Source organism: Astyanax mexicanus, chromosome 18, assembly GCF_023375975.1.
Source record: "Astyanax mexicanus isolate ESR-SI-001 chromosome 18, AstMex3_surface, whole genome shotgun sequence".
In the NCBI taxonomy this organism is placed as follows: Eukaryota; Metazoa; Chordata; class Actinopteri; order Characiformes; family Acestrorhamphidae; genus Astyanax; species Astyanax mexicanus.
The window spans coordinates 4,099,156-4,116,160 of record NC_064425.1 but is presented as its reverse complement, the minus strand read 5'-3'; the positions used below and the strand labels follow the sequence as shown (position 1 = coordinate 4,116,160).

The 17,005-nt window shown below is 37.5% G+C and overlaps 1 protein-coding gene and 1 long non-coding RNA gene across 2 annotated transcripts in view; both read left to right on the top strand.

Moving 5' to 3' along the window:
- The window catches only part of LOC125782549 (uncharacterized), a 207,295-nt gene that overhangs the window by 7,234 nt on the left and 183,056 nt on the right, over positions 1–17,005 (top strand). The window lies entirely within an intron of this gene.
- zbtb16b (zinc finger and BTB domain containing 16b) overlaps positions 1–17,005 on the top strand; it is a 94,363-nt gene that overhangs the window by 2,385 nt on the left and 74,973 nt on the right. The window contains exon 2 of the mRNA XM_007231435.4: positions 1,657–2,955. Coding sequence (XP_007231497.3) covers positions 1,733–2,955 — 1,223 coding nt within the window. The 5' untranslated portion in view covers positions 1,657–1,732. The remainder of the gene's footprint in view (positions 1–1,656; positions 2,956–17,005) is intronic.

The window sequence follows — 17,005 nt, the reverse complement described above, 5'->3', positions numbered from 1 at the left end:
GATGTAAATCAGTATTAATATATTTTGCAATAGAAAATATTTTAATGACTAATAAAGTAATTATTACTTTTTATAGATATTTTACAGATATTTTAAAATACAGAGCTTATTACAGGAATTGGAAAATTCTTTTTTAGACGTTTATAGCTACAAAAATAATTTTTGAGTTGATTGCGATTTTTGCATTTTGTATTATTTTTTGTATTTTTAGCATAGTATAAATTTGTAGGATAATTTCATACAAAGAATTGTGATAATACCTTAAATAACAGCAAACTTAAACTGTAATACCCGCATGCAGCAACAGAGGGAGCTTGTCATGCTTCACAGACTGTGATCACATGATACAGTATAACTAAGCTGGAGGTAGTGTGAGGCAGAGCAAGGTAGAGGTCCACAGTAAATATTCACACCAAACTACTTCTTAATTAATTTTATTATTAAATCAATGTAAGTATGCATATTTATTTATTGCATTTTACTCTAAAATCGGGATTGCTAAAACTGCAGGAAATGTATTGGAAAATAAGAACAGTACAGTTTATTCTTTTGTATCAAGCAAGTTGTAGCATGACGTTTATGGTTGGTTCAGTTTGCCTTATATGACAGTGCATGTCCTGCGATTTGACTAAGGCGCATGTGGACATTGTGATGTCAATGCTGTAATGTTTTATTGTGCCTAATAATGGCAAATTATTGGGGATTTTGGCAGATTTTGAGAAATATATCATGATATAAATGTTGACCGGAAGTTTAGGCTTTCTTTACTATCTTATAGTAGACAATTTAATGCAGTGCACTGTTAGCCATCATATACTTTTATATTAAATCAGTTTAAAATGAGTAATTTATGAGATCTATCCTTACATGTCATTACCATGCATAAACCTTGTGTCTCTACACATTCTGATTTTACTTTGTGACATAATTTCAATTTGGTAGTTGTTCTTTACATTTTGTCCAAATTTCATGATAAATAATCAATAAATAGACTTTTACTAAAGGCTAAGAAGGGTTTTTTGTGTTTTCGTAAAGTTAGTGTTTTGGAAATTACAAAAGGACAAGGTTATTGCATGACAGTGACAAAACAAATCTCTAAAGACTTGTTTGAGTGCAGATAGTGGATTTACATAGTAAATTATGGCATTTGTATTGTATTATATTTTATTGTATTGTATTATATTGCAAACCCTGCTTTTTGTCCTCAAATTTTTTAATAATGTACCAAAGCAATGCACAATTTCACATCAAACCACTCTCAATGAGTTTGTTTACATATTATTGACTAGATTATGCAAGAAATTGTGTTAAATCAACGTAGTTCCTCTTTTATAACCTTTACTTTCAGGCATGTTCTGAATGCAGTCGGTTCAGTTTCGCTGCAACTTTCCCTGTAAACACTGCCGTTGCATAATTGCACGTAAATGCGGAGCTGCTCACTTTATGAGCGCAGTGCTTGACAACAAGAACTCCCCTTAGCGTTTCTCAGAATGTCATTCATTCCAGGTATGTTTAAAAATAACACCCTCAGCGCTGCCTGTGACTGAGATTAATGAGGTGATTTGGTTCTCTGTCGCTGGTTGTAAATTTTCCTAACCTTAACGTTGAAGCATGATGATGGTTAACGCTTGTGCCTGTGCTTTTCCTCTCCTTCAGACGTCTTACGGAGAAAATCGAGACACGAGAAGACGGGAAGACGACCCTGTGAGATGGTTTGATCAAAGTCAGTCTAATGGAATTGACTAAAATGGGCGTAATCCATCTCCAAAACCCCGGCCACCCCACCAGCCTCCTGCAGAAGGCCAACCAGATGCGTCTCTCGGGGACGCTGTGCGATGTGGTCATCATGGTGGACAGCCAGGAGTTCCGTGCCCACAGGACCGTGCTGGCCTGCGTCAGCAAGATGTTCGAGATCCTGTTCCACCGCAACAGCCAGCACTACACCCTGGACTTCCTCTCACCAAAGACTTTCCAGCAGATCCTGGAGTACGCCTACACCGCCACGCTCCAGGCTAAGCTGGAAGACCTGGATGACCTGCTGTACGCGGCTGAGATCCTGGAGATCGAGTACTTGGAGGAGCAGTGTCTGAAGATCTTGGAGACCATTCAGTCCTCGGAGGAGAACGACACCGACATCAATATGAACGAGAACGGCGCAGAAGATGACGACGAGCGCCGGATGAAGTACCTGAAGAGCGCATTTCTCTCCAAAAAGCATTCCATTCAAGAAGGCGGCTTCAACACAGCTGCCCGCCACAGGCTGGCCCTGGTCAACATGATGGACAAGAAGCCCTCAGTTTCAGCACCGCTGGGAATTCCCACCATCAGCCACAATAAGGCTGCTGTCGAGAGCCTGATGAGCATCGGACAGACCCTTCTGGAAGGCTCCATGCCGCAGGGTCTCACTCCACCTCAAGACTCTTCTCCACTGCTGGATACGATCAAGACTGAGATGATGCAGGTGGACGAGGACTGTGGTCAAGAGGGAGTCTCCTCCAGAAACGGAGACGGCTTCAACGATTCTAAACAACACAGGGGCACCCCAGGAACCCCCACGAGAGGTAGCGTCATCACCAGTGCCCGGGAGCTCCATTCCGCCGATGGCACTCCTGAATCCTACAGAGATGGTAGCCAAATGGCGCAGGCCAATATGGCGGCTCTGGCCGAGTCGCACCTCGCCTCGTTGTACTCCATGCCGCCTAACCATAAGGGCGAGGGTCTGCTGCCCATGCCCGTGTCCGTGGCTTCGTCGCTGCACATGCCGCCCACCCTCGCCATGTCCGTGGACTTCAGTGCCTATGGGGGGCTCTTCCACCAGAGCTTCATTCAGAGGGAGTTCTTCAGCAAGCTGGGCGATTTCGCCGCAGCCGCGAAACACGAGGCCCAGAGTCCAAAGGAGCGCTGCGGCGTCTGTGACATGGAGCTGCCCGACAACGAGACCGCAGAGCAGCACAGGTAGGTCGAATGTTTCTCACATTATTTAGCATTCACAAAGCTATTACACATCACCACACCACCTGCCAATAGAGACATAACATATGCTTAACAGAATGTAACAGAAAAGTTCTCTCATTCCAAGTTTCAGTTTATTGATTGAAGCTGAGCTAACCGGAGCCCGACCCCTACACTCGATATTTCCTCATTAAAAAGTACTGAACTTTAAAACGAGCTGGTTTTAATTGAAGAACTTCACTTAAAGAAGAGCATTTAAATGTAGGATATCGTGCCTAATCTATTTATTAAACATTATTGTTTCACAGGAAGAAACACACAAGTAACTCAATCTTAATAACACAGCTTTTAGTCTTAAGCTAGGTTTGCTCCATTAGTATCACAGCAGCATCACCCATTGTTTGTAGAGAGGAAATAATATTGTGTCTTATGAATTTTTAAAAATGTTGCAGTGACCGGCAAACTATGCATTGAATGTGGATGTGATTTTATCCAGAGGCCAGTGGTCACGATCATAACTATCCACTGCACTGTCCACTGTGGGTGGTATTGACTTTAATGACATATTCTCTTAGACTTGTTACACTGCCAGCTAGGGGTGGGCGATATGGCTCTAAAATAATATCACGATATTTTAAGGTATTTTTGTGATAACAATACTGTTGGCGATATGGCAAAACACTGAATTAAAAAAAATATCTCAAGAATTTACCCCTGCAATGAAATGAATATTTTTTAAAAATACAAGAATTTTATCAGGTTTGTAACAAAAGTCAATTATCCAGAAATAAAGTAAAATAAATGATACTAGACAGATATAATCTCTAGTCTCTATTAGATATATAATGGGAAATGAGAACAGTGTGATTTTTTTCTTTAGCTAAAAACAGTAAAAAAGTAGAACCCTGATGTGATAATTAGGGTGATATGACACAATATTTCAGGGTATAATAATCTTCATGATATTCAAAACTGTTGCCCATGTTATTGGGTATAATACGATATGGCACACCCCTACTGCCAGCACAATTTTGGATCTTCTGGAACCCACTATCAGACCTCACTCCAGTAACTCCAGTAATTCATGTTACCTTGCCATGAGTCCACTGGCCTGTGTTTAACCTCACTGACAAGATAAAACCTCACAACTTATACAGTTATTAAAGTTTTGGATCTTGCAGATTAGAGACCCACAGTCTCCCCAGCATGATGACCAGTGTGAGGAACTGGGAAGCTCTTATTGTCATCCTGTGTTGAGGTAAACCCTGAGCAGGAAACACAGGCTGTTTAGTGCAGCTGACCCTGACCTCCACTCCGTCCCCCTTGAGAGCCAGTAGCCAAATCCTGTCAGTCGGTGATCCATCACAGAGAAACGGGCTCTGCCGGACGCATTAGAACAGCCCGTTTTCCCTGCATTAACTCAACCTTTCCACCATCGCTAACTCCTCATAAGACCTCTATCTATCACCGGGTTACTCCTCATAGCTTTAGTGTAGAAATCAGCCAGACAGTTTCCATTGAGTTAGTTTTTAGCGCATGTGATTTATTGGATTTATTCCATTCTATATATTTAGGTTGAATCCTGCGATGATGATGCTGCTCTGAATGCGAGTTTTGATGTGTGAAAAACAGAGCTGACAGCTCCTGAGTTGCTCATCTAATAGAGCCGTGCTTTCACCACAGTCTGGCTGCTGCCATGTGCTGCTGTCTGTGGCAGCGACACATTCTCATCCAGACGGAAAAATGGAGGGATCACTCTCTCTCTCTCTCTCTCTCTCTCTCTCTCTCTCTCTGTCCCCACACTGAGAGAAGTGCCTGACAGTCAAATACCCGTGGCATGGTCCTGTGGCATGTACCGTTCACCTCAGAACATACTTGTTTAGAAAAGCTGTCAGATTAAAGAGGGAGGTGTGAAAAGGTGTGGTGGCTTATGGAGGAAGAGGTGCGTGATGTGCTTGATGTTTGTTAAGATAGGTTTGTCTGTAGGGGTGGACGATACAGTGGAAATATAACATCACAATACTTTTCTACACAAAACATCTTCATGATAAATAGTGCATGTCACAAATATACATTGTAATGAAATTCTGTTTAAGGTGTGATACAACCAGGGTACCCGTGGGTACAATTATGTATACATATATACATAATTGTCTTAAAATGTCTGGAATTTTAGGAGGGAAGGCATTAAATTATATCTCAGGAAAAGTGAATAATGTGAAAAATGTAAGTAAGAAATTAACCTCATCTTTAAATAACCATGAAAAAAAAATAAGATTGACTGCAAAACACTAAAATAAAATCACAGGCTTTTTTGTACTTCTTATTTATAACTACTACTTTTTGATTAAATTGAAGGTAATTATAATGTACCTAGGCATGTTAATGATTTATTAATTGATGTGCCATTCAAGGCATTTAAAATGTCTAACAATTTTAATCATGTTTTTGTTTGCCTATTATTCTTATATTGCATTGATTATTAACAACATGCCATTTTTTCTGCCAGTGCTTTTAGGAAAGTACTGAGTAATTAAAATGCTGTTTTGTCGAGTTCTCCTAACAGTCCAATTTTATGTTTATTTGCTGGTTATTTGAGTTCGTTAGGGGTGTACCATATTATATTGTATGTAATTGTTTATATTCTTAAAATTATTATTATTTTTTTTTATTCAGTCTGTTTTTATATCGCCAAGAGTATCGTTATCGCAAAAATATCATGAAATATTGTGATATTATTTAAGGGCCATATCGCCCACTCCTACACAGTAGTTCTGGTAATAATAATGTAATACACAACAAAAATCCTTATTTTATAACAACAAAAATATTTCTGCCTCCTTCTTACATCTCAGTAAATCCAAAAAAGGTTCATGTGTATCTAAAAAAAGATAAAACATTTTTTATATTTGCTGCCTCATCAAACTGTAAGTTTTAGCATATTTGAGTCCTTTTAGGCTGAAAAAAAGTATGGCAATTATGAGGCAATTGGAAGGAAGTGATGTAACAGAGGCACATTTGCTTTATTTTATTTTATGAATGTACATTGTCTCTGTTATGCAAAGCATAAGCTTTCTTTCATTGGTTTTAAAGCTAATCCGATTAAACTAAATAACTAAATAACTAAATAACGGCTTATTGGTTATAATAGTAACTAAATCATACACATAATAACTAACATACAAAACAAATAACATGACCCGAGTAGTTAATACTCTATCCATTGGTTACTTATTCCAGTACCTTTTTTGTGTTCACTTCACTCTGGTACTCATTACACCAAACACTGATAACATTCAAAGGCCACGCTTCCACTTGCAACATGCGTGTAGTTTTGGAATGGGCTCATATTCATGTACCGTAACAGCAGGCCGTCAAACAGAAGGCAGTGTACGTATCTGTATTTATCAGCCGGGCTGATAACCCTGTGTGCCTCTGTGGTAGAGATGGCCTGATAGTGACTTTACCCTCCCATCTCACACAGATAAAGGCCCAGCGTGTGCTGTAGATTGCAGCACACCTGATACTCGCTTTCATTCATTCCCACAAGCCAAGTGAACCCACTGACACCTACCTGCTTTTCCTGGTTCTGACCCACGGCCGTGTCTGAAACTCAGCTTTTTAAATATATGTCAAATAATGCAAAGAAAACAAGTTCATATTTATAAAGTTTTAAGAGTACAGAAATCAATATTTAGTGGAATGACCCTGATTTCTGATCATAGTTTTTTCATGCATCTTGGCATCATGTTCTCCTCCACCAGTCTTACACACTGCTTTTGGATAACTTTATGCTGCTTTACTCCTGGTGCAAAAATTCAAGCAGTTCAGTTTGGTTTGATGGCTTGTGATCATCCATCTTCCTCTTGATTATATTCCAGAGGTTTTCAATTTGGTACAATCAAAGAAACTCATCATTTTTAAGTGGTCTGTGTTTAAAGTCATGAACCACACGCTTATTATTCAGTTAATAAACAGCATTGCCGAGTGGCATCACAGCGCTAACGCTCGGAGGAAAGCACAGCGACTCGGTTCTGATACATCAGCTCACAGATGCAGCCTTGTGCTGATCCACATCACCCTAGGAGTGATGAGGGGAAAGAGCGCCACCAGTTGTGCTCTCTCAGGGCTCTGGTAGCTGATGGCAAGCTGCATGACTGGGATTCGAACTAGTCATCTCTCTATCATGGTGGCAGCGCCCTAATTTACAGATTAATTGATTTGAACTCAAATTTAGCTTTGATATTCAGCTTAAGCCGTGACATGCATTAAAAACACTAAAAATAAGTATTTCTGTGATTATATTGTAACCATGTGACACAAACATTTCATTATCATCACAGTTCAACAGGTGATTATTACAACAATACATAGATAGTGCTTTAATATGTTATAAACAAGCAATATCTTTGTATTATTTTTACAGTATTGAACATTGACACTACACTCACAGCTAAATATGTGTATTAAAGGGTTCTTCTTCTAACAATAGCAGCAACAAAAGTGCCAAAAGTCATGGGAGATGAACTAGTTATTGAGTCTGCTGGCAAGTGTTCACATTTTGTGATCGATTTACACCAGTAAATCGTAAATAGCAGTTCTATATATTTGTGCCAAATTCTCTTACTTAAAGTAAAGTACCACGTGTGCACAGTACTCAGACACCGAATACTCATATCTTGATGCCTGTCGTGAACTCGGCGCCCTTGGGAAACGACAGAAGTGTCAGCTCACAGAGTAAACTGGTTCTTGACGTTTTAACCCATCAACTCAGCAACTCTGGACTCGTGAACAATGATAGATGTTTAACCTTAACTGACGTCTCCTGCACAGGCGGTTGTGAAAGCCTGGGGCCCTGCAGGGTCATTACGGTCATGCTTAGGAGCATTGATGCTAACAACAGTTCACCTTTTGCCCCAATTCTCAGGGGACCACAAACCCGTAAATTTCCACTCGTAAAATAGCAGTGAAGCCGTCAGATATTCACAGGAAGTGTCTGTCAGGAAACCCAAGCATTTTACAGGCAGGTGTCACATTAGAGACAGTGCTGCAGCCGTAACGCAGTCATCAATACTTTGGTATGATAAGCTCTTAAGCTTCTTATAATTGAGTTGCTGAATATGGAGAACTGATCAAATTAACCGCATTTATTTATGTCTTTATCTATTTATATATATTTTTTTACTATGATCAGGAGATTGCTTGTTTGAATCCTGGACATGCAGCTTGCCATCAGCTGCCAGAGTCCTGAGAGATCACAATTGGCCTTGCTCTCTCTGGGTGGGCACGGTAGATGACGCTATCTCTTTCCCCTCATCACTTCTAGGGTGATGTGGATCAGCCCAAGGCTGCATCTGTGAGCTGGTGTATCAGAACCGAGTCGCTGCGCTTTCCTCCGAGCGTTAGCACTGTGATGCTACTTGGCAATGCTGCATCAGCAGCTGTTCAAAAAGAGGCGGAGTCTGACTTCACATGTATCGGAGGACGCATATGCTATTCTTCTCCCTAATTGGCCTAGCTAAACTGGGAAAAAATTGGGAGAAAATTGGGAGAAAATGGGAAAAAGTTTGAAATAAATCTAATACACCAAAAATAAAATCAAAATACACCAATATGCTCAATATCATAGAACACTGCTATGTAATTTGATCATGAAATGATACCTCCGGAGAAAGCCTAGAAATGTCCACAGTGGTATACATGCTGAGGTTTTATCTTGTGAGACCTTATAGTAGTAGGTGCCAGATGAATTGGACGTTCCATTTTTGAAGTTGTGCTGTAATTTAACGTTCCTAGCTGCTGGTTAACTAGTTAACTTTAGGCCGTGTTTTATTGTAGGTCTTCAGAAAGGGAAGATAAGGTGCAGAAATTAATTATTATTGTCCATTTCTTAATTCCTCTGTGATGGGGAGCTGAAATTAGCTTTGATTAGATTTTATTTTCCGCCTTAAATGCTGCAGCCCCTGCCATCTGTTGCACCATTTAAGGTGGAACAGGTATGTTAGTTAGCTGGCTAGCTACTGAGACAAACTACTAGCGACCTTTTTATTTATGCTTGTTATGAAGATTTCAACCATAAAACGTAAAAACTACACATTAAACTATGATGATATAGTGCTAATCGTTGCTTGTTCCACCAACTCCCTCTGTTTGAAGTGTGCATCTAAAAAAATAACTCTGTATGAAGGGCGAACAAGCCCTATCCCTTCCCCTAACCTACCCCTCCAGCCTAACAAAAATCAGGACACATAACTTTAGGAACGTCTGAGTACAGTGCTCTAAATTGACTTTAAAAAAAGACGTTTTGTGCAAAAAACAACATCTCAAACATTTGGTATTCTAGCTTTGTTTAATGCCGTTTTTAGCCCTTTTTAAACTCTTCAGATGGTTCTGGTTCTGGCTCTGGCTCCGGTTCTGGTTCCGGTTCCATACACCACTCGAGAACACAATGTTTCACACCAAACCACTGACTTTGTTTACATCTTAACCTTTTAATTATGCAGTTCTACTTTTTATAGATACAGAAAGCTGTGAACATTGTTTCCCATGGTAATTGGTGCTGCATGTTCTGGCGTTAGAGACCGTATTGAGAAATCCTGGAATTTTTTTTAAGTTATTGGAGAAAGGCATGGAAGATCCCACCAGCAGAACGGATGAATGTTTAGAGGCTACAACAAAACAAAGGCTGTGTAAAAATACGATTGCATTGTATGGTTTGAGTCCTGCGCTGCACATGTTTGTGGCCTGTGGTGGATCTGCTGTGTTCTGCTCTGTGCTCAGTGGGTTTAATTCAGTGCTGGTGGTGTGTGTGCTTACAATGCTGGGCGGGCGATCAGGCGGGTGGATGAGTGAAGCGCGTGTGTGGGGGGTTCTGGGAGCACAGCTGAAGAGTTCAGGAATTCTTGCAAGTGGGAAATTCTGGAGCCCTCCACTGGCTTCTGCTTACAGAGCCTCTAATTACATCTTTTGTCATGGAGCGACTGGTGGAGAGAGGGAGAGAGCGAGAGAGATTGAGAAAGAGAAAGAGAGACAGACAGAGTTTGTGCTAGAGATGCACCACAATAAACATTTTTGACCAAAACCTATTTTTTTTTTTTTTTTACTTTTTTTACCACTCAATAAATTCAATTGTAAGTTTTTTTTGTCTTGCTTCTTGCTTTGTCTTGTCTCGGCAGTGCTGTTCTAATCAGGAATTTATTTCAGCAGTGCTATTGTACTCATACAACTATGGAGAAGTTATATTTTAGTTATAAAATGACCTCAGCATGAGGTGAAGGATATGACTTTAAAATAATACTATGATTTCATGGTATTTTTGCGATAATGATACTCTTGGCTATATGACAAAACACAGAATTAAAAAATATATATTTCAGAAATACACTACTGCAACAAAATGAAACTTAAATTTTATTATTGCATATGATATGATACGATAGAATATGGCATACTCCTAACTGAGATATTTAAAAAAAAAAAAAAAAAAAAAAATATATATATATATATATATATATATATATATATATATATATATATATATATATATATATATATATATATATATATCAGATTTATATATGATATTTTTTGTGATATTTTGGGCTCGAAGTGGTCCAGCAGACTAAGTAAGACGCTGCCAGTATGATCAGGAGATCGTTGGTTTGAATCCAGCTCATGCAGCTTGCCATCAGCTGCCAGAGCCCTGAGAGAGCACAGCTGGCCGGTTTCCTGCCTGTGGCTTTCCACACCAGCACTGTAGCCAGTTCTACAGCAGTGCTCTAATACACAATGGGTCTGGGGGGAGGTGTGTGTAATGTGTGTGTGTGTGTGTTACCACAGCTTAAAAAAACATTGCAACATGATTTTAAAAAGTCATTATTCAGATTTTTTTTACTTATTTGGATAAACATTGGAAATGCTTTTTTCTATGCGAAAATCTATGCATTTCTAGTTTGTGCATACTGTAATCTATTGTGCATTTGATTGTAAATGCTGTAAAAGAATTGTTACTGAAGGTAACCAAAGCTCTTGATTTTACCAAATTAAAAACCTCTAGAATATAATCAAGAGGAAGATGGATGATCATAAGCCATCAAACCACCAAACTGAACTGCTTGCATTTTTGCACCAGGTGTAAAGCAGCATAAAGTTATCCAAAAGCAGTGTGTAAGACAGGTGGAGGAGAACATGATGCCAAGATGCATGAAAACTGTTATTAAGAACCAGGTTTATTTCACCAAATATGCATCTTTTTGTTATTTCTCCTAAGAAATGCTCTTAATAACAATATTTGTATTTGGAATTTGGGAGAAATGTTGTCTGTAGTTTATAGAATAAAACAACAATGTTCATTTTACTCAAACATAAACCTATAAATAGCAAAATCAGAGAAACTGATTCAGAAACTGAAGAGCCGTCCCTCTTTGGCACATTGTTTTAATTGAACAGTGCTAGTTTATTTTAGCTAATCATCATGTGATTGTAAGTCAATGCTCCTTTACAGCTAATGCTGGTCTCTCTGAAAGCCGGGAAACATACCGGTGTCCTTAGAGCCCTGAGGGGCTTTAGAGGTCCTCCATTGTCTTCTCAACTGCTGCTTTCTTTTCATTCTTCTGTTTACTCAACTTCTCGCTCTGTGACCTAGAACAGCAAACTCTAAGGCAAGACTATAGCTGCTAAATTAAATACAATAGAGCGGCCACTGCATCATGTTTTACTCTGCTTGGTTTGGGTGTGACTGAGGGAAATATGTTGCCTGACTGAGAAGAACTCAGTGACGTGGATCTGAAATCAGTACATGATGAAATGAATGACTGGTTTCTTTTCGGTGCCAACAAAGCATTGATATGCTAATGGAGCCGCTCAATATATCATTTGCTAATCATTATTGTGATAATGGCTTTTGGAATACGTGCAAAAGCAATATTTGCAGTTTGCAAATGAGTCTTCTAACCAATCACAGTGCTTTTATGCATGTGTTTTAGTGCATGTTTGGTGTACGTATTTCTTTAATCTGACAAAAGTACAGTTTTTAGAATAAAGGTGTCATTTTTAACTAAGCTTGTTCACTGATTTGTTGCCTTAAGTAATGCCAGTGTTATTGTATATTTGTGAGCAATCCCCTACTATATAAACTCAAAATTAGCTTAAACTCAAACAAATAAGGTCTGTTTTATGTCAAATTGGATATTTCCAAACATTAATCAACTATTGCACTGCAAAAAAAAAAAAACTTGTTCAAAAATTGTTAAAAAAATTGACTGCATTAAATTGCATTGCAAACTATAGAAAAATAATCATTAAAAGTTGGTCTAACTTAATCTTAAATCTGTTTTGGCAAAAAAATACTGTAGTTAAACAACAAAAGCCAACTTTTCTGCATATGCTCATTTCGACTCTTCAGCAGTTGAACTGGGTCTTATGAGCCTTTCTTCAGGGGTTTTCACGTAGTGTTAATCATTATATCACTATGTCTATTTCTAGATTGTCTTCTAAAATTAAAAACTCAAAAATCTAGTAAGCAGTAAATTGCCTGTATTATAATTAACTGATCAATGATCAATTTTTCCAGGCATACAGTGTGAATATTTAAAAAATACAAAAAAAAGCAATATGAGTGTTTTTACTTGAAAAAAAGCACCACATATGATTTGAAAGAGGCAAATAAACATACATAAATGCAGTAAAAAGTAACAAGAATTTCTCATTTTTAACTATAAGTATGTTATATCCGTATATGAGCCTGAAGCTGAAGAACAAAGAGATTCCAGATTTCTCCTGGATGCTCCTCAGTCAGCATGTGTATATTATTATGTTCAGTTCCGTCAGCAGCTCACCTGATTTACCACATTTACCAATTTACCAAACCAGGTGTTGATTAATATGATGAGAACTAAAAATAACTCTATTAAACTCACATTTATTTTACATACAGTATGTTTGGCCAAGGGCTACTAAACATTGCTTCATTTGTAAATTTGAAACTAAACAAATTTTCTACTCATATCTTGAGTTAAATTCATTTTCTTTTACATTTTATTAAAAAACTAATAAAAAAAGAGTAGCACTTTTTAAAAGAAATGTAACATAAGAAAGGTAAAGGGCAAATATGAACCATGTAAGCTGTTTATATTGCTTGCAATTTAGGTGAAGCGAGCATGTGTAAAGCATTTTAATGTAAAATTGCTTAATTTTGCTGAATTAAATACAAGTAACAAAGTAAACGAGTAACAAAAATATGAACCCAACACAAGGGTTAAAGCTGTAACTGCTTTTTGTAAAATTGCTGTTTGTATTTATTGTAATGCTGTAATGTGTTTTACTGAGCTAGTAAACTAATAAACACTTACTTCCCAGATAAGAAGCTTTTTCTTTAGTGAAATTCCCACAATGCCTAAAAAACATTTGTACAGTACTGTATATGTTTAAGTAAAATGGAATTTAAAAGGAAAGTAAAAAGAAATCAACATATTGATTTACACAAGATACTTTTTCTTAAAGTTTTTCTTAAGGCAACCGGTTTGCCTTAACACAGTGTAAATGGCCAAGACTAGGCAAAAGACAAAAATGTTAAAGTGTCAAATCAGCCAAAAAAAGTCATTAATGGATAACCAGTTTGGCAAAAAGACGTGCCTGAATCGAAACTGCCGAGGGGGCAGGATTTGCTTTGTCATGCTTCATTAGTAGCTCAGCCCCTACCCGTCCAGAGACTGCGGCCATTGAATGATCTTTAAACCTCTGTCATCTATAAGAAGCTCAGGAATCCCGCTGGTCAGGACTTTAAGTCCTCCTGTATGTTTTTTGTCCCCCCCGGAGCATACTATCAGTCACACACAGGATGCTTTCAGGCCTTATCTCAGCTTTACAGGTCAACTCCTTTAGGGTTAGGTCAAACCGCTGACCTCTGGCCCTCCTCGGGTGGTTTTTCTCCTCTTTCTGGAATTGTTCCTTGTGTTGAGACCCTCCTTTGTGTGCTCGAGTGTATGTATGGCTCTTTGTGGAGGGTTGGGACACTGTTTGTTCACCCCTGAAATAGTGATTGTGGCCAGATTTCAAAAGAATCACTCGGTCTGAGCTAAAATAATGAATGCTGGTACATTACATCACTTTACATTACATTAGTTATATTGCATTTTTGAGAAGTTATTATTGTGTGTAATTCGTAATACATAATAAAGAATAATAATAAAGCTAAAAAAATTATTAAATCCTACACTGTAAACTAGGGCTGCAACGATTACTCGATATAATCGACAATGTTGATTATTTAAATTTGTCGACTACAAATTTAATTGTCGCATAATCGTTCATTTGTAACAGTATCACATTACACAAAGTGCTGGGGACAAAAAAAAAAGCAATAGGAGACTAAGTTTGTGTCTCCAAAAGTGCCCAAACACAACAGATTACATATTAAATCACTAAATATCAGTTATTTCCATGTTTAAACAATGTTCAGATATTTAAATGCCATTTGAATCTCATGTTCTGCTGTTTCTATCATTTTTAGAGATGGCAGAAATAATCGTTGACTAGTCGACTAATCGGAAAAATAATCGTCAGATTAGTCGACTACCAAAATAATCATTAGTTGCAGCCCTACTGTGAACCTACAATTAGTTTGAACTCATACAAATTAAGGTCTGTTTTATGAACAATTGGATATTTCTAAACATTACTCTATTAAACTACTATTACAATGTAAAAAAACAAAACTTAATGTGATTTTTAACCCAGCTGAACAAAAAGCATTCAATTGCATCACAAACTATTGCAACATAATCATTAAAAGTTGGTCTGACTAAATCTAAAATACAAATTAAGTCTTAAGTTTTATGTAAAATTGTTTATTCCAAACATTTCTCAACTATTATGAATTAGGTTCAAATTTGTGGGCACGTATACAGGTCTCAAACAGAGATATTTGAGAAACAGAGATATTGAGTCAACTTATAAAAAGTTAAGTTTAGCCTGTTTTGACTGTTTTGAACTATTTACATATGGGGTGTGTCCTCCAGTGTGTAGTCATTCCCCCCGGGGCTACCTTTTGTAAAGTTGTAGATTATATACATATATATGATTAACTGTCTGGCCTCTAAATTCACCTTTTCCATCTATTCCAGGCTTACAGTGTGAATATTTATAAAATAAGTATTTAAGTAAAATGGAATTCAAAAGAAAAGTAAGAAGACATCCATTTATTTTTTTATTTGTTTATTTGTAAATCAAGATACTGAGTTGTTATTAGAAAAATTAAAAAAAGTTAAATCGATTTAACATTTAGTTGTAATAACTTGTTTTAATGTTTTTAGTTATGCTTACTTAAGTTTTTAATCCATATTACTTAGAAAAAATTAGCAAAGACTTAAAGTTAAGTAAAATCAACTTATCTGGTTGTACATTATAACAAAACAAAAAAAAACGTTAAATAAACTTTAACTCCTTTAGTTGTAACAACTTGAAGTTTTCAGTTATGGTAACTCTTTTCTAAGTGTTCATTGACCAACAAACAGTATTTAAACTAGGGCTGCCACGATTAGTCGACTAGTCACGATTATGTCGACTATTAAAATAGTCGACGACTAATTTAATAGTCAATTAGTCGTTTTTTTTTTTTTTTTCTTTGTTTTTCTCTCCAAACTGCTGCGACTGCCTTTCTGTCCTGGACGCACATGCGCAGTAGTGGAAACCGGGGTAGGTAGTGGACGACATCTCAGGACATTATACAGACAGGCTCTGGTTTCATGGCTACCCCGCTACAGAACTCAAAAGTGTGGGATCACCAAGAAAATAAAAGTGAAACGCGTGCAATGCAATATCTGCAATGAAGAACTTGCCTTCCTCGGCAGCACAACCGCGATGCACGAGCACCTGAAAAGGAGGCATGTTGTGGCTGATTAAATGACGAAGAAGCTAAATTGCTATTTAGCTGCTAAAATTAGCGTAAACAGAGCGTTAACTTAGTACTTAACTTACTCATCTTGATAGCTTTAAAACAGAGGTCACTAATAGGCGGACCGCGATCCGGATCCGGACCCAGACGTTGTCACAAATGCCGTCCCAAACCGATAAACTACAGAGAAGGATTTCATTCTGACAGTGGCTTCTGTTTTCAGTGCTTTTCGGTGCAGTAAACTCACAGATCAGTCGTGTGTGGTGTAAAATCACCAAACGCTCTCCTCTGCCAATCAGATCTGTGCAGACCGCTGCCCTGTGTACGGTAATGTACACAATATCTGGACAGAGAGGCATTTTTTATTAATATACTTTTTTTTCATAATAGTTCAAACAACCTCACGGTTGAGATGTTTCATAAATGCCAGTGCCTTATCCTTATTTTACACAGTTGTTTACACTTTATGCTAAACAGTAAAATAATTGTCTGTTACAACAAGCTGCATATTTCATTAAAGGTTTAATGAACTATGATTTTAATTGTTTTTATTTTTAGTTAGCATATAGCTGAAATCTAATGTTGGTTGTATAATAGCAGCTGCATTCTATTGTGATAAACTGTGTTTTATATCCAATTAACGTATGATCCGATTAGTCGACTAATCATAAAAATAATCGGTGATTAGTCGACTATAAAAATAATCGTTTGTGGCAGCCCTCATTTAAACATACACATTCTTACAATACACAATATTTAAATATATAAAATTAGGTTCTTCAGGGCTTCCTAAATAGAAGCAATTATTCTGTTAAGAAACATGGCTGCTCAAAAGATTTAGAATATATCTAGAACACACATATAGTACTATGACATTTTAGCACTTAAGGCATAAGCTATGAAGATGTTCAGACCATTAACACTCTAAAACAGCTGTACGAACATCCAATCCAGTGAAGCACAGGATCCCAGAGGGGCAGATTAGTGGAAGCTTGTGAAATCAGAGCTGCTCTGCTTATCTAAAACAGTCTGTGCTGAAACTGAAACTTGTTTGAATAGATATGCATTGACAGTATTATAAAGTATCCAGGATAACACTATATGTTGGTAACAAACACTCCAATCACCAATCTCAGATATGCAGCTCTGAAAAAATTAAGA